At 56.3% G+C, this 387-nt stretch overlaps 1 protein-coding gene across 1 annotated transcript in view; it reads right to left on the bottom strand.

Moving 5' to 3' along the window:
- Positions 1–272, bottom strand: part of NOP14 (NOP14 nucleolar protein) — a 23,901-nt gene extending 23,629 nt beyond the window's left edge. Inside the window, exon 1 of the mRNA XM_009865923.1 lies at positions 70–272. Within this exon, the coding sequence (XP_009864225.1) occupies positions 70–267 (198 nt within the window). The 5' untranslated portion in view covers positions 268–272. The remainder of the gene's footprint in view (positions 1–69) is intronic.
- Between the last annotated feature and the right edge of the window lie 115 nt (positions 273–387).

Raw genomic sequence — 387 nt, forward strand, 5'->3', positions numbered from 1 at the left:
CATGGCCTCTCCCCACCACCACATCTAGACAGACACTATCCTTCCTCCCAACTTCCAATGTCCTCTTACCTTCTTGATGGCCTTGGACCGTGAAACACCAGGCAACCCCACATCATTCTTGGTCTTCCTCCCCAAGATGTTAAACTTCTGCCTGTTGACCTTCACCTCAAAGGGGTTGCTCTTGACCACTGCCATAGCTGACTTCACGGGACCCTTGGCTGTGGAGGCCACCGAGGCCTTTCGCTTCTTTTTAGCTGCCTTCCCCATTTTTGGCTTGTTTCGTGGCGTGGACACGTGTGGGGAAGGAAGGAGAGCCCCAGTCCTCGCTCAGCCTGCAGGGCTGGGAGGTGCCAACGGGACCAACAAAATGGCGCCGGGAGGGGGACA

This window comes from Apaloderma vittatum, unplaced genomic scaffold, assembly GCF_000703405.1.
Source record: "Apaloderma vittatum isolate BGI_N311 unplaced genomic scaffold, ASM70340v1 scaffold25523, whole genome shotgun sequence".
Classification (NCBI taxonomy): Eukaryota; Metazoa; Chordata; class Aves; order Trogoniformes; family Trogonidae; genus Apaloderma; species Apaloderma vittatum.